General features: G+C 45.6%; 1 protein-coding gene across 1 annotated transcript in view; it reads left to right on the top strand.

The window, feature by feature from the left end:
- prkdc (protein kinase, DNA-activated, catalytic subunit) overlaps positions 1 to 26,040 on the top strand; it is a gene marked incomplete at its 5' end in the record, with an annotated part of 75,380 nt that overhangs the window by 42,528 nt on the left and 6,812 nt on the right. Inside the window, 30 exons of the mRNA XM_084443512.1 lie at positions 217 to 365; positions 622 to 756; positions 968 to 1,087; positions 1,553 to 1,696; positions 1,911 to 2,062; positions 3,364 to 3,495; positions 4,111 to 4,222; positions 8,181 to 8,308; positions 8,469 to 8,621; positions 9,484 to 9,657; positions 13,456 to 13,554; positions 14,029 to 14,239; positions 14,886 to 15,060; positions 15,176 to 15,379; positions 15,684 to 15,799; positions 16,181 to 16,312; positions 17,343 to 17,522; positions 17,873 to 18,078; positions 18,727 to 18,865; positions 19,195 to 19,383; positions 19,515 to 19,739; positions 20,796 to 20,904; positions 20,997 to 21,099; positions 21,480 to 21,636; positions 22,079 to 22,253; positions 22,733 to 22,926; positions 24,088 to 24,268; positions 25,196 to 25,356; positions 25,559 to 25,770; positions 25,871 to 25,958. Of these exons, the coding sequence (XP_084299638.1) occupies positions 217 to 365; positions 622 to 756; positions 968 to 1,087; positions 1,553 to 1,696; positions 1,911 to 2,062; positions 3,364 to 3,495; positions 4,111 to 4,222; positions 8,181 to 8,308; positions 8,469 to 8,621; positions 9,484 to 9,657; positions 13,456 to 13,554; positions 14,029 to 14,239; positions 14,886 to 15,060; positions 15,176 to 15,379; positions 15,684 to 15,799; positions 16,181 to 16,312; positions 17,343 to 17,522; positions 17,873 to 18,078; positions 18,727 to 18,865; positions 19,195 to 19,383; positions 19,515 to 19,739; positions 20,796 to 20,904; positions 20,997 to 21,099; positions 21,480 to 21,636; positions 22,079 to 22,253; positions 22,733 to 22,926; positions 24,088 to 24,268; positions 25,196 to 25,356; positions 25,559 to 25,770; positions 25,871 to 25,958 (4,655 nt within the window). The remainder of the gene's footprint in view (positions 1 to 216; positions 366 to 621; positions 757 to 967; positions 1,088 to 1,552; positions 1,697 to 1,910; positions 2,063 to 3,363; positions 3,496 to 4,110; positions 4,223 to 8,180; positions 8,309 to 8,468; positions 8,622 to 9,483; positions 9,658 to 13,455; positions 13,555 to 14,028; positions 14,240 to 14,885; positions 15,061 to 15,175; positions 15,380 to 15,683; positions 15,800 to 16,180; positions 16,313 to 17,342; positions 17,523 to 17,872; positions 18,079 to 18,726; positions 18,866 to 19,194; positions 19,384 to 19,514; positions 19,740 to 20,795; positions 20,905 to 20,996; positions 21,100 to 21,479; positions 21,637 to 22,078; positions 22,254 to 22,732; positions 22,927 to 24,087; positions 24,269 to 25,195; positions 25,357 to 25,558; positions 25,771 to 25,870; positions 25,959 to 26,040) is intronic.

Below are 26,040 nucleotides of genomic sequence, written 5' to 3'. Positions count from 1 at the left end.
TGATATTGTTAAGGTAGTGTATGTTATGATATTGTTAAGGTAGTGTATGTTATGATATTGTCAAGGTAGTGTATGTTATGATATTGTTAAGGTAGTGTATGTTATGATATTGTTAAGGTAGTGTATGTTATAATATTGTTAAGGTAGTTTATGTTATGATATTGTGATATACCCCCATTGTTAAGGTAGTGTATATCGCTTGTTGTGTTTCCTCAGAGGAGCCCGTCTACCTGTCGTCCCAGTCATACATGGCCGACAGCAGCCTGAGTGAGGAGATGAGCCAGTTTGACTTCTCAACTGGAGTCCAGAGCTTCTCCTACAGCTCCCAGAATCCAGCTGGACACAGTCGCACCATTAGAAAAAGGGTCAGTCAAATTAAATATTTGTATATTATATTTGCATTTCATACACGGAAGCAACATAATGCACTTAAATTCTTTATTAGGAGTTACCTCTTGAGATACAGTATCTCGTTTTTAGCTGACATTTGCCAATACTATTTCTATCCTAAGGGACCCATTTTCTTTTTGCTATACCTTCACACATTGTATGGAAAGCGATTGATAATCAGAAATGAGAACTGCAGAGCTGAGTTGGTGTTGTTTCCTTGAATGACTTCAGGAGGCAGCAGCGCCGGTCCAGGATGTCTCTGTGGAGCTGGAGATGGATGAGCTGAACCAGCATGAGTGCATGGCCACCATGACCGCGCTGCTGGGACACATGCAGAGAAACAACATCACCCCCACCGTGGAGCAGGTCAGCAAGCTCACACTGGGGTACAACCCAACCCTAACCCAACCCTAACCCTACCCCAACCCCCTGCCCAACCTCAACCCTAACCCAACCCTAACCCCCTCCCCAACCCTAACCCTATCCCAACCCCCTCCCCAACCTCAACCCTAACCCTAATATTAATATAGAGAGCATAGAGAACACATTGTTGTTACGTGTGTCTTGTGTTGTGTAGGGAGCTGTACCCACTGATCTCCCTCCCTGGATGAAGTTCCTACATGGGAAGCTGGGAAATCCAGCCACACCCCTAAACATCCGCCTCTTCATCTCAAAGCTGATCATCAATGCAGAGGAGGTGAGTGCATCCATCCATCCATCCCTATACTATCTATCAATCTATCCATCCATCCATCCATCCATCCATCCATCCATCCATCCATCCATCCATCCATCCATCCATCCATCCATCCATCCATCCACCCCTATACTATCCATCCATCCATCCATCCATCCATCCATCCATCCATCCATCCATCCATCCATCCATCCATCCATCCATCCAGGCATCATCTAGCCCTCTATCTGGACATAATCCATCTCTTTACCACCCTACTATAGTCCTTTGTCCTGTCCCTTCTTAGAAAGTCAGACAATATTACTATGATGTGATTGGCGGCATACACATGTTTGATAAATCACGTGAACGCTGTCGTTCCATAATTTCTGCACTCAGATCTGTGCTCGGATCTGCATTCTCTTGATAAATGAGGGCAATTGTTTCTATATTTCATGTTTCATGTTTGATTTAACTGCTGTCCAGGTTTTCCGTCCATATGCCAGATTGTGGCTGGGGCCGCTGTTACAGCTGGTGGTCTCTGGGGACAATGGAGGAGAAGGCATCCATTTCATGGTGGTGGATATCGTGGTTACAGTGCTCTCCTGGGTCAGCCTGGCCACACCCAAGGTTCCTCACATCTCTGCCCATCTAGCTACTCCTAACACAGCTATATTTTTACAACTCACTTCTTACAGATCAAGCATTTTGAGGCTCTGCCCTGTGATGAAAGATTTTAGGGACATGTCTTGAAATAAACATTGTACCCACTGGTGGAATACTGAATATTTGCTTTTGTTAAACATAATATCACATAGAATGTTTTTATGTTGTCTTCTCTCAGGGGAACACCAGAGATGAAATACTTGCCAATCGTTTACTGGAGTTTCTGATGAAAAACTGCTTCCACCCCAAGAAGCCTGTTTTCAGGCACAACCTGGAGATCATTCGCACAGTGGTGGAATGCTGGAAAGACTGCCTGGTTGTACCCTACAAGTAATGACCTCTGACCCTAACCCTGGCAAGACTGCCTGGATATAGTTACAGTGTAGCACAGACCTGGGCAAAATGGGACTCTTTGATTGTTTCAAAATCCCTCTTTGCCTCATGGTAACTTCTTCCTCCTGCAGCTCAATTAGGAAGGTCAGACAGAAATTGTACTGGTTGATTTGGTACATCATGTATGTGAAAAGGAATGGAAGCCGGCCGCATACTCGTAGGCTCCAAACTAAGCTTTATTTTGACGTTTCGAGTGTCTGCTCAAATTTGAAGTGTACATTGTACAATTGAAACGTCAAAATAAAATTTGGAGCATACAAGTGTGCTATACAGTATGTGTTATTTGATTATCCCCTTGATTGAACTCAAATTGATACTTGATGTATCCACTCTTGTATGTATACCCATCTAGCATGCAGTCCCCTTTATCAACTGCTGGAACTCCTTGGTCTTTGTGGGTGAATAGGGTTAAAATTGTGCATGTAATTCACAGCTCGTGTTCACGACATGGGTTTGTGATGTATGTATGGAGTAGAGAGATGGGCTAAACATGGGTTTGGGCTAGGCTTGAAATAACAAACAAGATTTTTCCATTATTCACTTACATTTTCTTTCAAATTTAATTTTAGAATTTTAACATTTATATTTTTTTTTATAGTATTATTGGGTAGATTGTGTTTGCAGTATTATTGGGTAGATTGTGTAGATTTTATACTCAATTTACCCAATTTAATCCGTTTTGATGACTGTGTAGAACTTAAAGAAAAAGTGTGAAAGGTTCAAGGGGCTATATACAGTAGTATTGTAGATAGGATAACAATCCACTGTTTTATATATATATATATATATATTCACACACTAGGGGTGTAACAATATATCGTGCCACAATATATCGCGATACAGAAACGTCACAATACGTATCGTCAAGGTGAAAACAATATCGTGATATGTTTATTGAATATCAGTTGGCTACACAATGCTGGTAACAAACACGTCTTTTGTCTCTAGGCCTATACATGATATTACAACAGTTAAGCTCTAATTTCACAAAGTGTATTGGAGTAGAGATGCGGAGAAATGCACTATTGGTGTGAACAGCAGCGCTGTAACTGCAACTGCAACGCTTCACACCTGCCATTAGTGTATCGTATTGTTATCGTCAACCCAATATCGTGTATCGTGTCGTATCGTGAGATTAGTGTATCGTTACACCCCTAATATACACACACGTATACATATATATGGCACGTGGTTGTATATACATAAAAAAACATTGATTTTGTTCTATGTATTTCCAGCATAATATATGAGCACTTCTGTGGCATGGATCCTAGCAGTAAAGACAACTCAGTGGGGCTTCAGCTGCTGGGCATCATTCTGGCAAACAACCTCCCAGCGTTTGATCCCAAATGTGGAGTAGAGTACGATAGGTAAACGGCCGTCCGTGTGTCCTGCTTTGTGAAGAATTATAATTATGTTGAATGGTGACCAGTTTTCAGTAGGGATGCACCGATTGCAAAATTCTGGGCCGATGCCGATGTTTAAAATAACAATCCAGCCGATGCCGATGGCCGATGTTTATTTTATTTAATTTGTATTCCCCCTTTTGTGCCAGGGAAACAAAGAAATGAAGTGTTTGGTTCCAAAACACCGATTTTTATTTCACTTTAATTTTAAAGCAAACTACACGTGCGTTTGCGGCATTACGTCACGGATCTTAATCCGAATCTGCAGCTTGGTAGGCTACATTTTGCAACAAAAAAAGACGTAATTGTTTGCGACATAACATCGGCCACTACCATCGGTGAATGTCATTTTATTTGCCGATTGGCTGATGGCAGTCAACTCGGTGCATCCCTAGTTTTCAGTCCTAAGAGTTTTACTAAAATCAGTATATGGATGGGTTAAATCAGTATATGGATGGGTTAAATCAGTATATGGATGGGTTAAATCAGTATATGGATGGGTTAAATCAATATATGGATGGGTTAAATCAGTATATTTATGGGTTAAGGATGGACTGTCAAATGTTTGATGTGTTTCAGGTACATCCAATCTCTCGCGAACAATCTGTCTTTCACGAGATTTAAGGAGGTTTACTCTGCTGCTGCTGAAATCATTGGCCTAATACTGAAGAACATGACAGAGAAGGACAACGTATGTAAAGCATGAATCTTGATTGCATGCCTGACCCAATGACTTAGAAACTACTAGAACCGCCAAGGGCTTTCATGGTTCCACTTATTAGTATGCTTCAGAATGTTTTCACTCGCTGGCCATCAGATACGTCAGAGATGACCTCCTCCTCCTCCTCCCTCACATAGTCAGAGATGACCTCCTCCTCCTCCCTCACATAGTCAGAGATGACCTCCTCCTCCTCCTCCTCCCTCACATAGTCAGAGATGACCTCCTCCTCCTCCCTCACATAGTCAGAGATTACCTCCTCCTCCTCCTCCCTCACATAGTCAGAGATGACCTCCTCCTCCTCCTCCTCCCTCACATAGTCAGAGATGACCTCCTCCTCCTCCCTCACATAGTCAGAGATGACCTCCTCCTCCTCCCTCACATAGTCAGAGATGACCTCCTCCTCCTCCTCCTCCTCCCTCACATAGTCAGAGATGACCTCCTCCTCCTCCCTCACATAGTCAGAGATGACCTCCTGCTCTTCCCTCACATAGTCAGAGATGACCTCCTCCTCCTCCCTCACATAGTCAGAGATGACCTCCTCCTCCTCCTCCTCCCTCACATAGTCAGAGATGACCTCCTCCTCCTCCTCCTCCCTCACATAGTCAGAGATGACCTCCTCCTCCTCCCTCACATAGTCAGAGATGACCTCCTCCTCCTCCTCCCTCACATAGTCAGAGATGACCTCCTCCTCCTCCCTCACATAGTCAGAGATGACCTCCTCCTCCTCCTCCCTCACATAGTCAGAGATTACCTCCTCCTCCTCCTCCCTCACATAGTCAGAGATGACCTCCTCCTCCTCCTCCTCCCTCACATAGTCAGAGATGACCTCCTCCTCCTCCTCCTCCCTCACATAGTCAGAGATGACCTCCTCCTCCTCCTCCCTCACATAGTCAGAGATGACCTCCTCCTCCTCCCTCACATAGTCGGAGATGACCTCCTCCTCCTCCTCCTCCCTCACATAGTCAGAGATGACCTCCTCCTCCTCCTCCTCCCTCACATAGTCAGAGATGACCTCCTCCTCCTCCTCCTCCCTCACATAGTCAGAGATGACCTCCTCCTCCTCCTCCTCCCTCACATAGTCAGAGATGACCTCCTCCTCCTCCCTCACATAGTCAGAGATGACCTCCTCCTCCTCCTCCTCCCTCACATAGTCAGAGATGACCTCCTCCTCCTCCCTCACATAGTCAGAGATGACCTCCTCCTCCTCCCTCACATAGTCAGAGATGACCTCCTCCTCCTCCTCCTCCCTCACATAGTCAGAGATGACCTCCTGCTCTTCCCTCACATAGTCAGAGATGACCTCCTCCTCCTCCCTCACATAGTCAGAGATGACCTCCTCCTCCTCCCTCACATAGTCATAGATGACCTCCTCCTCCTCCCTCACATAGTCAGAGATGACCTCCTCCTCCTCCCTCACATAGTCAGAGATGACCTCCTCCTCCCTCACATAGTCAGAGATGACCTCCTCCTCCTCCTCCTCCCTCACATAGTCAGAGATGACCTCCTCCTCCTCCCTCACATAGTCATAGATGACCTCCTCCTCCTCCCTCACATAGTCAGAGATGACCTCCTCCTCCTCCTCCTCCCTCACATAGTCAGAGATGACCTCCTCCTCCTCCCTCACATAGTCAGAGATGACCTCCTCCTCCTCCTCCTCCCTCACATAGTCAGAGATGACCTCCTCCTCCTCCTCCCTCACATAGTCAGAGATGACCTCCTCCTCCTCCTCCTCCCTCACATAGTCAGAGATGACCTCCTCCTCCTCCTCCCTCACATAGTCAGAGATGACCTCCTCCTCCTCCTCCCTCACATAGTCAGAGATGACCTCCTCCTCCTCCTCCTCCCTCACATAGTCAGAGAAGACCTCCTCCTCCTCCTCCCTCACATAGTCAGAGATGACCTCCTCCTCCTCCTCCCTCACATAGTCAGAGATGACCTCCTCCTCCTCCTCCCTCACATAGTCAGAGATGACCTCCTCCTCCTCCCTCACATAGTCAGAGATGACCTCCTCCTCCTCCTCCTCCCTCACATAGTCAGAGATGACCTCCTCCTCCTCCTCCCTCACATAGTCAGAGATGACCTCCTCCTCCTCCCTCACATAGTCAGAGATGACCTCCTCCTCCTCCCTCACATAGTCAGAGATGACCTCCTCCTCCTCCCTCACATAGTCAGAGATGAACTCCTCCTCCTCCCTCACATAGTCAGAGATGACCTCCTCCTCCTCCCTCACATAGTCAGAGATGAACTCCTCCTCCTCCCTCACATAGTCAGAGATGACCTCCTCCTCCTCCCTCACATAGTCAGAGATGACCTCCTCCTCCTCCTCCTCCCTCACATAGTCAGAGATGACCTCCTCCTCCTCCTCCTCCCTCACATAGTCAGAGATGACCTCCTCCTCCTCCTCCCTCACATAGTCAGAGATGACCTCCTCCTCCTCCTCCCTCACATAGTCAGAGATGACCTCCTCCTCCTCCTCCCTCACATAGTCAGAGATGACCTCCTCCTCCTCCTCCCTCACATAGTCAGAGATGACCTCCTCCTCCTCCTCCCTCACATAGTCAGAGATGACCTCCTCCTCCTCCCTCACATAGTCAGAGATGACCTCCTCCTCCTCCTCCCTCACATAGTCAGAGATGACCTCCTCCTCCTCCCTCACATAGTCAGAGATGACCTCCTCCTCCTTCTCCCTCACATAGTCAGAGATGACCTCCTCCTCCTCCCTCACATAGTCAGAGATGACCTCCTCCTCCTCCTCCCTCACATAGTCAGAGATGACCTCCTCCTCCTCCCTCACATAGTCAGAGATGACCTCCTCCTCCTCCTCCCTCACATAGTCAGAGATGACCTCCTCCTCCTCCTCCCTCACATAGTCAGAGATGACCTCCTCCTCCTCCCTCACATAGTCAGAGATGACCTCCTCCTCCTCCTCCTCCTCCTCCCTCACATAGTCAGAGATGACCTCCTCCTCCTCCTCCTCCCTCACATAGTCAGAGATGACCTCCTCCTCCTCCTCCCTCACATAGTCAGAGATGACCTCCTGCTCTTCCCTCACATAGTCAGAGATGACCTCCTCCTCCTCCTCCCTCACATAGTCAGAGATGACCTCCTCCTCCTCCCTCACATAGTCAGAGATGACCTCCTCCTCCTCCTCCTCCTCCTCCTCCTCCTCCTCCCTCACATAGTCAGAGATGACCTCCTCCTCCTCCTCCTCCCTCACATAGTCAGAGATGACCTCCTCCTCCTCCTCCCTCACATAGTCAGAGATGACCTCCTCCTCCTCCCTCACATAGTCAGAGATGACCTCCTCCTCCTCCTCCCTCACATAGTCAGAGATGACCTCCTCCTCCTCCTCCCTCACATAGTCAGAGATGACCTCCTCCTCCTCCCTCACATAGTCAGAGATGACCTCCTCCTCCTCCTCCCTCACATAGTCAGAGATGACCTCCTCCTCCTCCTCCCTCACATAGTCAGAGATTACCTCCTCCTCCTTCTCCCTCACATAGTCAGAGATGACCTCCTCCTCCTCCTCCTCCCTCACATAGTCAGAGATGACCTCCTCCTCCTCCTCCCTCACATAGTCAGAGATGACCTCCTCCTCCTCCTCCCTCACATAGTCAGAGATGACCTCCTCCTCCTCCTCCTCCCTCACATAGTCAGAGATGACCTCCTCCTCCTCCTCCTCCCTCACATAGTCAGAGATGACCTCCTCCTCAACCCTCACATAGTCAGAGATGACCTCCTCCTCCTCCTCCTCCTCCCTCACATAGTCAGAGATGACAACCTCTTCCTCCTCAACCCCATAAGCTGTGTTCCTTTAGTATCCTTTAGTGTATATAATCTATATAACTGGTTCTTCAACAGCCTGTGATTTTGAGTAAATATGAAGTTTACAAACGGTCATTTCAGTAGTGATTTATTTTTCTTTCAGCCCCCTGATTCGTCATTTCTGGATCTTGCTGCTAGCAAGGTGAAAGAACTGAGCGAAAAACAGATGGATGACAAATTCATCACTTGCTTGAGCAAGATCTCAAAGCACTTTCCTCCATTTATGGACCGGTAACATCACTATATTTTTACTTCATGAAATCTTTAAACATATGGATACATGTCCATGATTAAGTGTTAATTTCAGACTGTCAAGCGAACATGGTTAGGGTTTCTGATTACCAAGTGAACACACCAAGGACTTGCTTGTGTTTTGTTTCTGTATTGTCAGGTTTTTTCTAAATGCAGTGTTTTTCCTGCTGCCGAAGCTTCATGGCACTTTGAAGACTCTGTGCTTGGAGTGTGTTTTGAGCCGCGCCGACACCGTCCCCGACATCTACCTGCAGCTCAAGACCAAGGGCTTCACTCAGATGATGGAACACAGGTTAGTACCTAGCCCACTGAACACAGTATCTAACCCACTAAAGACAGGTTAGTACCTAGCCCACTGAACACAGTATCTAACCCACTAAAGACAGGTTAGTACCTAGCCCACTGAACACAGTATCTAACCCACTGAACACAGTATCTAACCCACTAAAGACAGGTTAGTACCTAGCCCACTGAACACAGTATCTAACCCACTAAAGACAGGTTAGTACCTAGCCCACTGAACACAGTATCTAACCCACTGAACACAGTATCTAACCCACTAAAGACAGGTTAGTACCTAGCCCACTGAACACTGTATCTAACCCACTAAACACAGGTTAGTACCTAGCCCACTGAACACAGTATCTAACCCACTAAAGACAGGTTAGTACCTAGCCCACTGAACACAGTATCTAACCCACTAAACACAGGTTAGTATCTAACCCACTGAACACAGTATCTAACCCACTGAACACAGTATCTAACCTGCTAAAGACAGGTTAATATCTAATTAAACACAGGTTAGTACCTAGCCCACTGAACACAGTATCTAACCTACAGTACTAAAGACAGGTTCATATCTAACTGAACACAGGTTCATATCTAACCCACTGAACACATTATCTAACCCACTGAACACATTATCTAACCCACTGAACACAGTATCTAACTCACTAAACACATTTAGTATCTAACTAAACAGGTTAGTATCTAACCCACTAAACGTTAATACAATTAATTAATTAAAACAATAATAGAAGAAGAAAATACCAAGGGGTTACAGTACCTACTGTAGGATCCATAATAAATAAAAACTATGATGGAGTTGTAAAGGTTACTAATTTGGGCTGGAAATGTGACTGTTTTTCTCCCAGGGATGAGGCCAGGCAGAGAGTGTGTCTGGACATCCTCCACAAGATCCTGGCTCTGCTGAAGCCCCACGAGCTGCAGGAGCTCCTGGGAGCCGTCACCGGCTTCATCTCCCATCCCTCCCCCTCCTGCCGGGAGCGCATGTATGACATCCTTATGTGGATCCAGGATAACTACAGGTTAGTCCCATCTATATAACTACAGGTTAGTCCCATCTAGTATAACTACAGGTTAGTCCCATCTATATAACTACAGGTTAGTCCCATCTATATAACTACAGGTTAGTCCCATCTAGTATAACTACAGGTTAGTCCCATCTATATAACTACAGGTTAGTCCCATCTATATAACTACAGGTTAGTCCCATCTATATAACTACAGGTTAGTCCCATCTATATAACTACAGGTTAGTCCCATCTATATAACTACAGGTTAGTCCCATCTATATAACTACAGGTTAGTCCCATCTAGTATAACTACAGGTTAGTCCCATCTATATAACTACAGGTTAGTCCCATCTATATAACTACAGGTTAGTCCCATCTATATAAGTACAGGTTAGTCCCATCTAGTATAACTACAGGTTAGTCCCATCTATATAACTACAGGTTAGTCCCATCTATATAACTACAGGTTAGTCCCATCTATATAACTACAGGTTAGGCCCTATCTATATAACTACAGGTTAGGCCCATCTAGTATAACTACAGGTTAGTCCCTATCTATATAACTACAGGTTAGTCCCATCTAGTATAACTACAGGTTAGTCCCATCTATATAACTACAGGTTAGTCCCATCTAGTATAACTACAGGTTAGGCCCAGTCCAGGAAAACTACAGGTTAGTCCCATCTATATAACTACAGGTTAGTCCCATCTAGTATAACTACAGGTTAGGCCCAGTTCAGGAAAACTACAGTTTAGTCCCATCTATATAACTACAGGTTAGTCCCATCTAGTATAACTACAGGTTAGTCCCATCTAGTATAACTACAGGTTAGTCCCATCTATATAACTACAGGTTAGTCCCATCTATATAACTACAGGTTAGTCCCATCTAGTATAACTACAGGTTAGTCCCATCTATATAACTACAGGTTAGGCCCATCTATATAACTACAGGTTAGGCCCATCTATATAACTACAGGTTAGGTCCATCTATATAACTACAGGTTAGTCCCATCTAGTATAACTACAGGTTAGTCCCATCTATATAACTACAGGTTAGTCCCATCTATATAACTACAGGTTAGTCCCATCTATATAACTACAGGTTAGGCCCATCTATATAACTACAGGTTAGTCCCATCTATATAACTACAGGTTAGTCCCATCTATATAACTACAGGTTAGTCCCATCTATATAACTACAGGTTAGTCCCATCTAGTATAACTACAGGTTAGTCCCATCTATATAACTACAGGTTAGGCCCATCTATATAACTACAGGTTAGGTCCATCTATATAACTACAGGTTAGTCCCATCTAGTATAACTACAGGTTAGTCCCATCTATATAACTACAGGTTAGTCCCATCTATATAACTACAGGTTAGGCCCATCTATATAACTACAGGTTAGGTCCATCTATATAACTACAGGTTAGTCCCATCTATATAACTACAGGTTAGGCCCATCTATATAACTACAGGTTAGGCCCATCTATATAACTACAGGTTAGGTCCATCTATATAACTACAGGTTAGTCCCATCTAGTATAACTACAGGTTAGTCCCATCTATATAACTACAGGTTAGTCCCATCTATATAACTACAGGTTAGTCCCATCTATATAACTACAGGTTAGGCCCATCTATATAACTACAGGTTAGTCCCATCTATATAACTACAGGTTAGTCCCATCTATATAACTACAGGTTAGTCCCATCTATATAACTACAGGTTAGTCCCATCTAGTATAACTACAGGTTAGTCCCATCTATATAACTACAGGTTAGGCCCATCTATATAACTACAGGTTAGGTCCATCTATATAACTACAGGTTAGTCCCATCTATATAACTACAGGTTAGTCCCATCTAAATAACTACAGGTTAGGTCCATCTATATAAATACAGGTTAGTCCCATCTATATAACTACAGGTTAGCCCCATCTATATAAATACAGGTTAGTCCCATCTATATAACTACAGGTTAGTCCCATCTAGTATAAATACAGGTTAGTCCCATCTATATAACTACAGGTTAGGCCCATCTATATAACTACAGGTTAGTCCCATCTAGTATAAATACAGGTTAGTCCCATCTAGTATAACTACAGGTTAGGCTCATCTATATAACTACAGGTTAGGCCCATCTAGTATAACTACAGGTTAGTCCCATCTATATAACTACAGGTTAGGCCCATCTAGTATAACTACAGGTTAGTCCCATCTATATAACTACAGGTTAGTCCCATCTATATAACTACAGGTTAGTCCCATCTAGTATAACTACAGGTTAGTCCCATCTATATAACTACAGGTTAGTCCCATCTATATAACTACAGGTTAGTCCCATCTAGTATAACTACAGGTTAGTCCCATCTATATAACTACAGGTTAGGCCCATCTATATAACTACAGGTTAGGTCCATCTATATAACTACAGGTTAGTCCCATCTAGTATAACTACAGGTTAGTCCCATCTATATAACTACAGGTTAGTCCCATCTATATAACTACAGGTTAGGCCCATCTATATAACTACAGGTTAGGTCCATCTATATAACTACAGGTTAGTCCCATCTATATAACTACAGGTTAGTCCCATCTATATAACTACAGGTTAGGCCCATCTATATAACTACAGGTTAGGTCCATCTATATAACTACAGGTTAGTCCCATCTATATAACTACAGGTTAGTCCCATCTATATAACTACAGGTTAGCCCCATCTATATAAATACAGGTTAGTCCCATCTATATAACTACAGGTTAGTCCCATCTAGTATAAATACAGGTTAGTCCCATCTATATAACTACAGGTTAGGCCCATCTATATAACTACAGGTTAGTCCCATCTATATAACTACAGGTTAGTCCCATCTATATAACTACAGGTTAGTCCCATCTAGTATAAATACAGGTTAGTCCCATCTAGTATAACTACAGGTTAGGCTCATCTATATAATTACAGGTTAGGCCCATCTAGTATAACCACAGGTTAGTCCCATCTATATAACTACAGGTTAGGCCCATCTAGTATAACTACAGGTTAGTCCCATCTATATAACTACAGGTTAGGCCCATATATATAACTACAGGTTAGTCCCATCTATATAACTACAGGTTAGTCCCATCTATATAACTACAGGTTAGTCCCATCTATATAACTACAGGTTAGTCCCATCTATATAACTACAGGTTAGTCCCATCTGATATAACTACAGGTTAGTCCCATCTGATATAACTACAGGTTAGTCCCCATCTAGTATAACTACAGGTTAGGCCCAGTCCAGGATAACTACAGGTTAGGCCCATACAGGATAACTACAGGCTAGGTCCAGTCCAGGATAACTACAGGTTGGGCCCATCTAATATAACTACAAGTTAACTCCATCTAATATAACTACAGGTTAGGCCCATCTACTGTAATATAACTACAGATTAGGCCCAATCCAGGATTGGATAACTACAGACTAGGCCCAGTCTAGGATAACTACAGGTTAGGCCCCATCAAGGATAATTACAGGTTAGGCCCAGCTACAGGCCCAGTCCAGGATAATTACAGGTTAGGCCCAGCTACAGGCCCAGTCCAGGATAATTACAGGTTAGGCCCAGCTACAGGCCCAGTCCAGGATAATTACAGGTTAGGCCCAGCTACAGGCCCAGTCCAGGATAAGTGCAGGTTATGCCCAGCTACAGGCCCAGTCCAGGATAATTACAGGTTAGGCCCAGCTACAGGCCCAGTCCAGGATAAGTGCAGGTTATGCTTGTATCTATGATGAATGTAAAAATGAATGAAATATGTTTTCAGTGATGCAAAGAGCATGCAGGACAGCACCTCAGTGGAGGTCCTTAACAACGCAAAGGAAGTGCTTCTTCAGGGGCTGATTGATGAAAACCAAGGCCTTCAGTAAGTACGGTGGTGGATACATGTCTTACTTCTCACCAGACTGGACATTAACCACATTCACTGGTTCTTCTTACAAGACTGGACATTACATTCACTAGTTCTTCTCACCAGACTGGACATTAACCACATTCACTAGTTCTTCTCACCAGATGGGACATTAACCACATTCACTAGTTATTTGGTTGTGACCTGCCATAGGAAACTGGTTTCACGTCACAAATGACAACATGTCATTGTGGCCATATTTCTGTTATGTTGTTTTTTTAGTCAAACATCCTGGCCCTTGCATCAACACTGGTTTTAAAGAAATCATGTTCTGAAAACACAGTATTGATTTCCTTTATTTGTTTTTGCTCTCCTCTCAGTCTCCTGTGGTCGACATAAGCCAATTGGCCAAAGTGCAAGACAATTGTTTCATTAATAATCCTTAAACACCCCCCACCCTTGCCCCGCCCCTTCTCTCCATCATTGCAGACTGTATGTGAGAAACTTCTGGAGTCATGAGAGGCGTCTGCCCAGCGCCACCCTGGAGCGCCTGCTGGTTCTGCTCCAGTCGCTGTACTCCAGCCGCATCGAGGGCTGCTTCCTGAGCCTGGCCACCAACCTGCTACTGGAGAGGACGAGCCAGAGTCCAGACTTCACTCGCAACATATTCGAGTACCCGCTGTCCGAATGCACATTTCAGGTCAGCATCAACCACCAGAAGGACAAATGCAATACACACCTACTTTTTTGTGGGACAAATTACATTTTTATTTTTTATTTTATCATGTCGCTTTTTCAAATAAAATTTGACATGAGCAACAGCAACAATCAACGCACCACTGATGATTTAATATGGGCTGATTTAATATGGGCTGATTTAATATGGGCTGATTTAATATGGGCTGATTTAACATGGGCTGATTTAACATGGGCTGATTTAACATGGGGCACCCAAAGCACTGTGTCATTAGTAATTTCTTAGCAGTGATTTTGCTAGACTTTTTGATCGCAGTTTGAACTACTCTCACCCCTTTGCTTTGGTGTTGTTCTTTGCTTTCAATTTAACAAAAAATGGGATACATCACTATCAGAAGACAGCTGCAAACAATTCTGCAGTTTGCGAACACGTTCATGATTCTGATGGAGACTTTTCTTAGGACTGTTCTTACAAAGTTCTTTAGAACTAATTTAGGAAGAAACTTGCGAAGATATTGGTGAACGAGGCCCATTGCTTCCCCAAACCACACTTCCTGTTCCAGTTTATTGGTATAAGAGAAGTCATTTATATGCTGAACTGAACGGTGCTCAACCTTACCTGGGATTACTCTTCCTTTCCGTCTCATTAGGACTATGTGATTGATTCCAACTGGCGCTTCAGGAGCACAGTGATGACCCCCATGTTTCTGGAGACCCAGGCTACTCAGGCCCAGGAGAGCTCAGGGCCTCAGCCAGGAAGTGTTAGGCCTGGCCAGCTCAGAGCCACCCAGGGCTCCCTCGAGTTCTCCCAAACTCAGACCCCAGGTACCGCTCTGCCAGTTGGAGTCAGGAAGATACAATATCAGCCAGAAATTCCCGCTGCTCCATGGCCAAGCAAGTCTCCGTACACAGATGTTTGACATGTTGCCCTGTGTTTCAGGTCGTCGGAAGACATTCAACTGGTTGACCGGTGTCAGTGTGGACACGCTAGCAGAGTACACCCTCTCCTCCGAGTCTCTCTCCTCGTTGTTGGTTTTTGGCAAGAACACTGAGAGGAGACCAGCAGCTTGGAAGCCAACCGGCGAAGGTTTTGGCACCAGGCGCCTCAGCGCACCCTCAGATGAGGGCAACAGCCGCAGTAAAGGCCAGTCTCAACATTCATTCATTCATTCATTCATTCATTCATTCATTCATTGTTATTGCAGCTACTGCTTTCTAGGGTAGGCTGCCATTCAGGGACCTAAACTTTGCTGCCATTGTCGTTGTTGCTCTGACCACGTGGTAGGACCAAGTATTGAAGTTTGGCTCATGACCCTCAGAAACGACCCTAATCCTAACTGACCTACCAGAAATGACCCTAACCCTAACTGACCTACCAGAAATGACCCTTACCCTAACTGACCTATCAGAAATGACCCTAACCGACCCATCTGTCCTTCTCCCCACAGCTGAGAGTGAGCAGCGTGCCGACATCTTGAGGCTCAGACGGAGGTTCCTCAAGGATCAGGACAAAATCAGTTTACAGTTTGCTAGGAGAGAAATCCGTCACCAGAAACAGAAGAAGGTACTGTTAGATGATGTAATTTTGTGTGTGATAAGTCATGCATTATTGATTTAATCTTTATTGCAACTGGCGAGTCATTAAGAACAAATTCTATTTACAGTGACGGCCTGAACATACATACTGTACGTACTGTATGTACGTATATAGTATCTATCTGCTGATAAGCAATTCTGATTGTCGTGCGATTTGTTGATGGGGTGGGGGGGTTTGTTTACTTTTCGCTGAGTTTTTTTTTCTTCTGTTTTCTTTTTCTGCTCCTCTTGCCGCCCATGTCGCCCATGCCTAAATACGCCACTGTGTGTGTGTGTGTGTGTGTGTGTGTGTGTGTGTGTGTGTGTGTGTGTGTGTGTGTGTGTATGCGTGTGTGTGTGTGTAACATAGGATAACATAGCAGACCAGACTTTGAAAAAGGAGGCCCAGGTGACTCTGTATCGCAGTTACAGAGTTGGAGACTTGCCAGACATCCAGATCCAGCACAGCAGCCTCATCGCCCCCCTCCAAGCTCTGGCACAGGTCAGCCTGCCTAACCCTAACCCCCCAACCTCTGGTATAGATCTGACCCTAACCCCCCAACCTCTGGTATAGATCTGACCCTAACCCCCCAACCTCTGGTATAGATCTAGCCCTCCAACCTCTGGAATAGATCTGACCCTAACCCTCCAACCTCTGGTATAGATCTAACCCTAACCCTCCAACCTCTGGTATAGATCTGACCCTAACCCCCCAACCTCTGGTATAGATCTGACCCTAACCCTCCAACCTCTGGTATAGATCTGACCCTAACCCCCCAACCTCTGGTATAGATCTGACCCTAACCCCCCAACCTCTGGTATAGATCTAACCCTAACCCCCCAACCTCTGGTATAGATCTGACCCTAACCCTCCAACCTCTGGTATAGATCTAACCCTAACCCCCCAACCTCTGGAATAGATCTGACCCTAACCCTCCAACCTCTGGTATAGATCTAACCCTAACCCCCCAACCTCTGGTATAGATCTGACCCCCCAACCTCTGGTATAGATCTAACCCCCCAACCTCTGGAATAGATCTAACCCTAACCCCCCAACCTCTGGTATAGATCTGACCCCCCAACCTCTGGTATAGATCTAACCCCCCAACCTCTGGTATAGATCTAACCCTAACCCCCCATCCTCTGGAATAGATCTAACCCTAAACCCCCAACCTCTGGTATAGATCTAACCCTAACCCCCCAACCTCTGGAATAGATCTGACCCTAACCCCCCAACCTCTGGAATAGATCTAGCCTCCACCCCTTCAATCTGTGACACAGAACCAATATTGGACATGTAAGGTAACAATTCAAAGTGTGATTGTGACTGATGCAGTGCATATCTAAACTTTTCTCAAAAACAACAAGGAGTTTAACCCAGAGTTAACCTTAGAACTGCAACCATGGAAAACACCACGCCATCCCTATGATTCATGTTTTTATCCATCTCTTTTTGTGTAAAGCACTATGTGCTACATTGATTTGTATGAATGGTGATATATGAATAAAATGACATTGACGTGTTTCCTCAGAGAGACCCCCTGCTGGCCAAACAGCTGTTCAGCGCCCTGTTTGCTGGAGTTCTGCAGGAGATGGAAGTCCACAAGTCAGCGGGAGAAAGGAAGACCATCTACCAGGGCCTCCTGAAGGACATGAACAAGTTCCTGAGCAAGAGCACCGTCTACTTTCCCCCATTTGTGGCGTGTGTGCAGGTTGGCCACTTAACTCAAGTTTCAATTATTAACTACCTTTTCTACTTTAAATTCCAAAAGTTGTAAAGCTCTATAATAATGCGGGTACAGTAGCCTACTGCACACCTTATGAAAATGGTGTATTTATGAAACCATGAGATTCATCATTATGGGAAGGCAGGGTTAGGGTTAGGCTGCGAGTGTTGTGAATCAGACGGGAGTTTTCTTTAGAAAACGTTCTTGGGAAGAAATTGACAAAGAGAATTTAGGAAGATACTGGTGAATGAGGCCCAGTGACATGATGCAGGCAAATGTCCAACATTTACAGTCATTTCCAGATCACATCTTTGTTCATTTCTGTTGTCTTGCAGGATATGAGTTGCCAGCACCCAGAGCTGCTCCAGATCCAGCCTGCAGCCATCAGCTCCAGCTGCCTGGCGAGCCTGCAGCAGCCGTCTGGTATCCTGCTCCTGGAACAGGGTCTGCTGCAGGCCTGCCCCGACGAGCCTCCCGCCAAACGCCCACGCGCACGCAAGGAGATCCCCCCCGACACAGACAAATGGATCCACCTGGCAAAGTACAAAATGTTCACAATAATCAAGCATGTGATGAATCAAACTGTGATGATTGCACTTAGCAGTGGTACATATTTTCAACTTTCAACTAAAATAATAGCAATTACCACAGTATATACTATAATATTAATAATAATAATAATAATAACAATAATGCATGATGGGATATATAAGTATATTTCATAATAAGGCACAGTAAGCACTTAACAGACATGCTCCTAGAAAGTATAGAGTAAACTAGGTATAGCAGCTAAGCAGAGAGTCTGGGGGGAAGGGGTGGGGGGGTGACTTGATTGTGACAGCTGGCGACACATAGTGGGATGAAGCTGAACATGAGGATGACAGGGGGCCTCTCCAGGAGCCATGGGGACCTCAGGAGGAAGAGAGGGGGTGCTCTCTAGGACCTGGGTATATTACAAGAGTGAGAGACACTAGGGAGGAGAGAGGAAGACGGGGTTGGTAGCTGGACTGGACCTCTACAGCGGTCAGGAGGATTTCTACAGGGTACAGGGTGGCCTGCAGGAGACAGGGGGCATCCACAGGTCCTGGTTAGAGAATAAGAGGGAGAAACCTTCACCTCAGAGACTCTAAGTTATGAATATAGGTATATCACATGTTTTGAACGTAGGAATGTCACATGTTCTTCTCAGGCTCTACCGGTCCCTGGGGGATTATGATGTCGTCAGGGGAGTCTTTGGTAGTAAAATTGGAACGAAGCCCATAACGTCAGCAGCTGTGCAAGCCGAGGCCAGCAGTGACTACGCTGAGGCAGTAAAACTCTACAATGAGGTAACACCTCGTCACTCTTACTACCTAGGAACCACATGTGCAATATTGCTGTACGTTAGGGCATCATATCAATGTTGTGTTTAAGTTAGGGCATCATATCAATGGTGTTTGTATATTATCATATTTTGGATCAGGAACAGACCTGAAGTATTCATGGCTGGTACTCCTCAGCTCTAGTAACTAGCCTTATACTGTATATAGAAAATGTGATTTAAGTGCACTAGTGTCCACTAGTGTGTTCATATCATAATACACATGCAGGTCAGTAGTTTTGTCTAGTTGAAAAATCATTGGTTATTGAGGTTTTTTCCTGTTCCCTAACATGACAGGCTCTTAACACTGAGGACTGGAGAGACGCAGAGCCCACTGACACAGAAAAGGATTTCTGGGAGATGGCTGCTTTGGAGGCCTACAACCACCTGACGGAGTGGAAGTCTCTGCAGTACGTCTCCACCGTCAACATCGATGAGGGCTCACCAGCCAACCTGGACAAGATGTGGGACGACCCCTTCTTTCAGGTACAGCCAGTCTAAACCAGCCTGTCTCTGCTACTCATACCTGCCATATGATGATGAACCTAACCCTGTACATTTAACAGGAAACATTCCTGCCATATATGATGGTGACCCTAACCCTGCATCTTTAACAGGAAACATACCTGCCATATATGATGCGCAGCATGCTGAAACAGCTGCAGCTGGGTGAGAGGGACCAGGCTCTTCTCAGCTTTGTGGACAACGCCATGAAGGTGGAGGAGCGCAAGCAGCTTCTGGAGAGCCAGTACAGCCAGGAGCTCAGCCTGCTGTACATCCTGCAGGAGGACTACAACCGCGCCAAGTACTACGCCAACCACGGCATGCACATCTTCATGCAGGTACAGTATTTACTACGCCAACCATGGCATGCACATCTTCATGCAGGTACAGTATTTTCAGAGGAAGAAAAAAAAATCCTTTATTTTACATTCAAGATCAAGATCAACTTTAATGTTCTGGAAATTGGAAAATTTGGCTTGGGCTTTCACCCATGCTGCAGCCGTAAATCACAAGGCAGCAGAAGGGCAGCCTGGGTCACAGCAGGGCAGCCTGGGTCACAGCAGGGCAGCCTGGGTCACAGCAAGGCAGCCTGGGTCACAGCAGGGCAGCCTGGGTCACAGCAGGGCAGCCTGGGTCACAGCAGGGCAGCCTGGGTCACAGCAGGGCAGCCCGGGTCACAGCAGGGCAGCCTGGGTCACAGCAGGGCAGCCTGGGTCACAGCAGGGCAGCCTGGGTCACAGCAGGGCAGCCTGGGTCACAGCAGGGCAGCCCGGGTCACAGCAGGGCAGCCCGGGTCACAGCAGGGCAGCCCGGGTCACAGCAGGGCAGCCTGGGTCACAGCAGGGCAGCCTGGGTCACAGCAGGGCAGCCTGGGTCACAGCAGGGCAGCCTGGGTCACAGCAGGGCAGCCCGGGTCACAGCAGGGCAGCCCGGGTCACAGCAGGGCAGCCCGGGTCACAGCAGGGCAGCCCGGGTCACAGCAGGGCAGCCCGGGTCACAGCAGGGCAGCCCGGGTCACAGCAGGGCAGCCTGGGTCACAGCAGGGCAGCCCGGGTCACAGCAGGGCAGCCCGGGTCACAGCAGGGCAGCACCACCGGAACAGTAGACATTTTTTTTTCAAGTTGATAAGTTACCTTGCCCTTCAAAGGGAAGGTGTTCAATCAGAGTTTAGCATACTACACTACTATTTTTGTAATCATTATCATTGGTTTAATGAAAAACCAGAACAAAACAATTGATAACTAATTTTAAACGCCCCAAGTAAAAGGTAAAAAAAAAAAAGAAGGAATTTCCAAGCGTTTTTCACGGATTTAGTTTTGCTGTTACTAAATACTTCTTACTGTACAAGGTAGTGTTGGTTGATCACACTCGTGTATATTTTCTGTCACATGAAGGATTATTCCAGTGTTGACACACTAATGAACCGAAGTCGACTGACAATTCTGCAGTCCGTCCAAGCCCTGACGGAAATCCAGGATTTCCTTCAGTTCATGTCAGGAGAAGGTGAGGGATCCTGTCTGACATGGTTGACAAACCAGAACCTTAAACGTAGATGGCAAATTTAATTGTTAATGACATTTTAATGCCTCTCTTAGTTTCGGTGAGCTCCCTCCAGAAGCTGGTCAGATTGTGGACTGACCGATATCCTGATGGCAAAGTGGATCCAATGAACGTATGGGATGATGTCATAACATCTCGGTAAGACTAAGATCTGTATTTTCATCTATACTTTAGTTCTCTTGGTTCTCACAATGGGCCTCATTCACCAATATCTTCTTAAGTTCTGTTCTTAGGCAGAGGCATACATCCACAAAAGCAGTATTTCTTTCTTGTTACTTTTTTTATGGCGCGAATAAATAAATGAAATTAAATGAAAAATATGTTTTTATCCATTTACTTTTATGTAAAGCACTACAGTATGCGCTACATTGATTTGTATGAATGGTGCTATACAAATACACACATGTAGAGTGCACATACACACACAGGTAGAGTGCACCTTTTAAAAAGACCAAGTCATGTAATCAGCATGTCAACGAGATTCTGACAACATGATAACATTCGTGTCTTTTGTTCAGCTGTTTCTTCTTGGATAAGGTGCTTGAGAAGCTGAGTAGCAGTGAGAACATGGAGGTGGATGAGCCGGCACAGGATGGACACCAGGACCTCCACATGCTGGTGAAGGGCTCCAAGTTCAGCATGAAGCTACGCATGGCAGACAGTGCATGGAAACAGGTGAGTTTGCCACAGGAGGAACTTCATGTAATGGAGAGAATTAGTCCATTGGAAGATTGGTACAGTAGTGGGTTAGTTAGTTAGTTGCCTCAAGCGCTGAATACAGTGAAGAGCGTAATTTAGTCTTAAAATGCGTTGCATCCTAAGGACACGATTGCATGAAATAAAGAGAGGGAACTGAGAGAGAGTGCCTGGGCTTTGGTTTAAATGGCATGCTTCTTGGGGGGGGGTTACAAGCCGCCGGGGATGGGGGGTGGGGGGAGGTTCATTTTGTTCTTTTTGTTCTTTTTGTCAGTGTTATTGGTTATAGCATGTCATGTTGCACTTTACATGTCGGAAGACAACAAGATTGTATGTTGGACATGCAATTGGTAACAAAAAAAAGGCATGCTTCTTTCCCATACGTTTCTTCACTGTTCTCATTGTGATGGTGGTTTTGCAGAATAACTTCCCCGTAGCCACCAAGCTGCTGAAGGAGCTCCACCGGGAGGCTAAGACGGACCGAGCCTGGCTGCTGCGCTGGGTCCACAGCTTCACCCGTTTCAGCCAGCGACGCAGCCTGGCCCAGGGTCCGCTGGAGCAGATCAGCACCACGCTCAAGACCGTCACTCTGCTGGGTACGCAGGCCTCCATCCTCCAGGAGAAGTCACTGATCTCATATGACTGGATTAGGACCAGCTAAATTGAAGATCTCATGGTTTCACCTATCCCAATCATACTAGTCAGAGTTGACCTGAGGTAGGGAGGAAGAAAGGAAGGAAGCACTGGTGTTGGAACAGGGCCACATTCTTTAAGGGTTCAATACACTGGCATTTGTCAGTTCTGTGGTTGTGCTGACTAATATCTGACCCAAGTTTTGGCCATTATGTCTTCTGACCCCATAGTTTGTTTGATGTTTGTTTGAACATATCGGCCACAGTAGAAATGAGATTGTGATGATGACATAAGGCGTTCATTTGAAGAAACTATGTTGAGAATGGACAGTTTGTTGTCAAGCCAAGAGAAGTTTACAGTACAAACTAGTGTCCCTTGGTTTAACAGATACCGCCGACCCTGTCACAACTGTCAAGCCACTTCTGTTTTGTTCTTCCTGTAGATGACCTCCAGTCAGATATCCAGGCTGCCTCTTCCAAAGTGTTCAGAGACCAGATGCTGCTGCTGGGGTCCTCCTACCACGTCCTGGCCTCTGCTGTGAGCAGGGGCTCCTCTGTGCTGGACACCGTGGGCGGAGAGAAACTAGAGAGGATCCTGCAGCTTGCTGGGTCCACATCAGGCGCTGGTTATCACAAGGTGCTGTTAAACGAAACATACTTATAATGTGATATAATTTGCCTCCTTGTCCAGTTGTAATGACAGCCATAGAATGTGTGAAACATCCAGGTGCACATATTGGTAGTTTAGCCATTGACTTGGACCACACGTGTAATGTCAGTGGGGTGCCAGTAGGTAGGACTGCAGCTACAGTGTAATGTCAATAGAGTGGTGAGTTCTGAAAAATGAATGGGATTCGCAAAAAATATCGAAAATTAGGTACTGTATGTGTTAAACAGAGACTCCCAGACTGGAGTACGTTTTGTTCTAAAAGTTAAAACACATTATTGAAGATGGGTTTTGTGAATTTTGAAGCCTTTCTTTCTGGTTCCGAGGTCGATGTTGCTAGTGCTATGCTAACTGGACTACAGCAGTCCAAAGTCTATCTGACGGCCGCTATGAACAGTTCACATTTGTTGGAGCTAAATCTGTCCATGAAAAAAATGTTTCTGCAGATGATAGAGCAGATGATCTTAGATACAAGACTGAGCTAGCTAAGGCAGCTTGGCGTTTATACTGTATGTGTGGTATTTATTCAGTTTGGATAATCTCACATCTTCTAGTGCTAGCTCACGTTAGGAAAAAACATGGAAGCCATTTGATTCCTGTAGTCCAGTTTCAATAAGTTAGCATATCAGGATCAGAATTTGTTTTATTGCCATGCAGTTTTTCCAGCGTACTAGGAAATATGCTTTTGGTAATAACATGGTCATAACATGGAGACGAGACAGGACAGTGCAAAGATAGGACAGTCCAAAGGGCGAGTACAAAATGCTAGTGCAAAAAAGGATAAGCTAAGAAAAAGAACAAAATACAAAAAGTAGTGTGGTCAGTGTATATACTGTACAGTGAGTGCGCAGGGTGTATTGTGTATGTGATTGTGTGTATTTGTATATGGTGACTCTGTCTCTATCTCAGCAACATCAACCTCAGAACCAACTAAGGTCTTCAAAATTCACAAAACCTGTCTTCAATTATGCATTTTACTTTTATAACGAAACGTTAAATACATACCTTATTTTCTGCATTTTTCGTATTTCCCATAGGGACTTAGAACTTAGAACCAAATGGCAGCGATGTTAACGTTTCATCCTGCAAAATGGCGACATCTCTTCACCACTCTGTATATTGTGCCAGCAGGTGGCTGTTGGATTGCAGCTGCGAGCGTTGGAGTGCTTCCGCGGGGCTGTGAGGAAGGCCGACGAGGAGCTCCAGTCCTACGCTCGGGAAAGCGTGGACGCACGCAGCGTTGCAGAGGCACATATGACCCTGGCCAACTTCTGTGACAAACGACTGCGGGAAGAGGAGGAAAGCGATACCAGTGAGTCTGAAAAATGAAAGTAGTGAAGTTGTAAATGGTAAATGGACTGCACTTATATAGCGCTTTTCCACCTTAGCGGCACTCAAAGCGCTTTACAATGGCCTCTCATTCACCCATTCACACACACATTCACACACCAATGGCGGTAGCTGCCATGCAAGGTGCTAACCTGCTCATTGGGAGCAATTTGGGGTTCAGTGTCTTGCTCAAGGACACTTCAACATGTGGACAGTCGGAGCTGGGATTCGAACCACTGACCCTTCGATCATTGAACGACCCGCTCTACCAACTGAGCTACAGTCGCCCTCCAAGTTGTGCATGTGTAAAAGCCTCTTACATGCCAAGGGTGAGGAGGCTTGAGCAGCAGTAAAATAGCCTGTCTCGTTTTCTGTTTGAGATTTTATATTTCTGTAAACAGCAGTGTTGATTTTTTTCATTACATATATTAAGTCATGGAAGCCATGGTCCCACTGTAAGTTGCACAATGTCTGAATTAAAGTAATTCTAAATTTAAAAGAACATATTTCTTTTGGGGGCTCTGGTGTTAAAGTTGCCAACTAGACTTGTTGCCAACTATACTCGTTGTGCTAATGCTAAAGTTATTACATTACATTACAGTCATTTAGCTGACGTGTGGGAGAACTTTGGGTGGAACACTAGGCGAGCAGCAGCTTTCTGGACAAGCTCCAGGTGTTTAATGGCTGACGCCGAGGCCCCAGCAAGGAGCGTGTTTGCAGTAGTCCAGGCGGGAGATGACCAGGGCCTGGATGAGCACCTGCGCCGTTTAGTCAGTGAGGAAAGGTCCGAATCCTCCTGATGTTGTAGAGCAGAAATCCACAGGAGCGTGTGACGGATGGGATGTGTGCAGAGAATGACAGTTGGTCGTCCAGAGTCACACCCATTTATCTGAATGCTTTCTGTTTGCAGTAAGTGAATTCCCCGAGCTGCAGGCCTTGGCTGTGCATGTAGTCGAAGGTGTACTCAAAGCCCTGAGGATGGATTCTGAGGAGGCTCGTCTCAAGTTCCCCCGCCTCCTGCAGATCATCGAGCTGTATCCCACGGAGACGCTGGACCTCATGGCTAAAGAGGTTTGTGATAGATGGGTAATAACAGATGCATTCAGATGGTGCTCTCAGGCTAAGCTATTCCAGTTTCAGGTAACAAGTATAAGAATCCTCTGCCGTTTTCACAGATCCTGTTGAACATATCAATCTGTGTGTAGATGGTGAACGTACCTGCTCTTAATCTGTGTGTAGATGGTGAACGTACCTGCTCTTAATCTGTGTGTAGATGGTGAACGTACCCTGCTGGCAGCTAATAGGCTGGATCAGTCAGATGATGGCCCTGCTGGACAAGCCAGAGGCTGTGGCAGTGCAGCACGTGATTGGTCAGATTGCAGAGTGCTACCCTCAAGCCCTCGTCTACGCCTACATGGTCAGCAGTGAGAACTACCACTTTGAGGAAACCGCCACTGGACACCAGCACCAGGAGTTTGTTGACAGGTAATCCCTTTCAAGGTCTCAAACCTCTGACAGGAAACTCAGCTACACAGACATTCAGATTCTATCGTGAGTTTGGCTCACCCGTAAACCCCTTCCCCAGGCTCAAATCGCTCTTGGATAACGGAGGTGCTGTGAAGAACTTTGTTGATGCCCTGCAGCAGCTTACCAACCCGGAAATGCTTTTCAAGGTAGAACTTAAGTAGTATTTCATCACTGGATGGAATTTTTCAAGGGAATCTTTTCAGTGATGTACTGTCAGTCCTCCATTGT

This window comes from Borostomias antarcticus (assembly GCF_949987555.1).
Source record: "Borostomias antarcticus genome assembly, chromosome: 9".
Classification (NCBI taxonomy): Eukaryota; Metazoa; Chordata; class Actinopteri; order Stomiiformes; family Stomiidae; genus Borostomias; species Borostomias antarcticus.
This window is presented reverse-complemented; position numbering and strand designations above follow the sequence as displayed.